We start from the raw sequence: 1,896 nt of genomic DNA, 5'->3' as shown, positions 1-1,896 counted from the left end.
ATGTGAAAAACTGAACATCGTCTGAAAACCTCAAAATTCAAATAGTGTGAACAATTTCAAGTTACCAGCAGTAATACTTCCTCATTCATAACTAAATCATTCTGAGGTCTCCAGTGGCATGTAGAGGCTGAATTATTATGTGGTTTAAATTATTTGTCATTCTGCCTTTTCTGTAATTGTCTTCTTTCTCAATCTTTTTCAATTTTATCCTTTTCTTCTTGTCTTTTGGTCACATTTTGGAACAGTTTGGACAAACTGTCCCTGATTAGGTCAACACAGAATGTTTGTGATAACAGTGTCATTAAAGTATTATATTATGAGAAAATATTTGAATAGAAGTTTGTGATAACTATTTGAATAAAAGCCATGGGTATTATTAAGTAGTGAATTAACCAACAATCAATGAATTACCAAGAATCTAACGAACCAACAATTTTGAACCAACAATTTAATGGAAATCTTGATTTGTAGCAGCTGTAATGAACATATTTTATTACATTCTGAAAAGAACCTGAAATTTTGTGACTTATGAACTAAAAAAACAGCATGTTTCTGACACATGCATCTTAATTTATTTCAGACAGTAACCAGCAACGACAAACTCTCCTACATGACTGAAGAGACAAACCTACTGAACAGTAAACTCACTAACATGACTGAAGAGTTGGAAGACCTTCGCTGTTTGTCTAAACAGAGTGAGTCTTTACACGTAATAAAATGTTTCCTTGTTGTTTATTGCTGAACATGTTATTTAATGGTTCAGCCACCCAGCATGTGAGACATTCCTTCTGGCTTCATGCTTTGCTGAATGACTTTCAAATATTATTGTAATCCAAGGGCGGCACAGTGGCGTGGTGGTTAGCACTGGTGCTTCACAGCTAGAAGGTACCGGGTTCAACTCAATGGCTGTCCTGCCTGTCGCCCGATGACAGCTAGGATAGGCTCCACCCCCACGGCCCTTCACAGGACAAGCAGTTACAGAAGATGAATGAATGAATTGTAATCCAAATTCCAAAGTAATTATAAGAATTAAGAATTGACATTGACGGTTAGTAATAATAATAATACTTTTCAGTGCTTGTACCCTTAGAAATAAAATGAAAAGACACCAATCAACATTGTTACAGATGCTTCAAAAGGTCAAATAGTCAGTGGTCATCTATACAACTAACTTCAACAAAGAAACACAAATCCATGGAGGGGTTGATTTGTAATGTGTCTTGTTCGAGGTTTCTTCCAGAGAAAACATGTCCTGCAGGATGGAACATGTTCAATTGTTCCTGTTATTTCCTCTCTGAAGAGTCTGGTTCCTGGGATGAAGGTAGACAGGACTGTAGAAACAAAGGAGCAGATCTGGTGGTGATAGACAGCTCTGGAGAACAGGTACTGTGTGTTTGTTATTGTGTTTACAAATGTAATACTTCATGCATGGTAAACATTATTTTTATATTGTGGTACAACACTATTTTTATTTCCTGTTTCCTGTAGTCATTCATACATGGTAAATGTTTATTGTATGTTGTGTTAAATTTAATGTTTTAGTACAACACTAAAATATTTTTCCTGTTGAACAGAAGTTTCTGTCTAACTTCAACAGAGACATATGGATTGGTTTGAATGACAGAGAAGTAGAAGGAACCTGGAAATGGGTTGATGGGACTCCACTGACTCCGAAGTAAGTCTTCATCTTGGTCAAATATCAGCAAATGACTTTATCTTTTATTACATTTCCAGATGACATTCCTCTCATTCACAAATACTATCATATAGAAATAATGTAATTGGTGGAAATCAATGGGTGGAGAAAATTTTTTATTTTTTATTGTGGCCACATGGGGACAGAATAACTTGTCAACAACTCATGGCATATATGACATGTTATCACATTCAAATATT

The 1,896-nt window shown here is 35.3% G+C and overlaps 1 protein-coding gene across 1 annotated transcript; it reads left to right on the top strand.

Moving 5' to 3' along the window:
* Positions 1–652: 652 nt before the first annotated feature.
* On the top strand, positions 653–1,679 carry LOC311488788 (C-type lectin domain family 4 member E-like; the record flags this gene model as incomplete). The annotated part of the gene is made up of 3 exons (XM_084545638.1): positions 653–695; positions 1,241–1,383; positions 1,575–1,679. The coding sequence occupies 3 exons, from the start codon at positions 653–655 to the stop codon at positions 1,677–1,679; spliced, it is 291 nt and encodes a 96-aa protein (XP_084401764.1).
* Positions 1,680–1,896: the final 217 nt, after the last annotated feature.

Source organism: Chelon labrosus (assembly GCF_963514085.1).
Source record: "Chelon labrosus genome assembly, chromosome: 5".
Classification (NCBI taxonomy): domain Eukaryota; kingdom Metazoa; phylum Chordata; class Actinopteri; order Mugiliformes; family Mugilidae; genus Chelon; species Chelon labrosus.
Note: the sequence above shows the minus strand (reverse complement) of the source record. Positions and strands in the feature narration are given on the sequence as shown.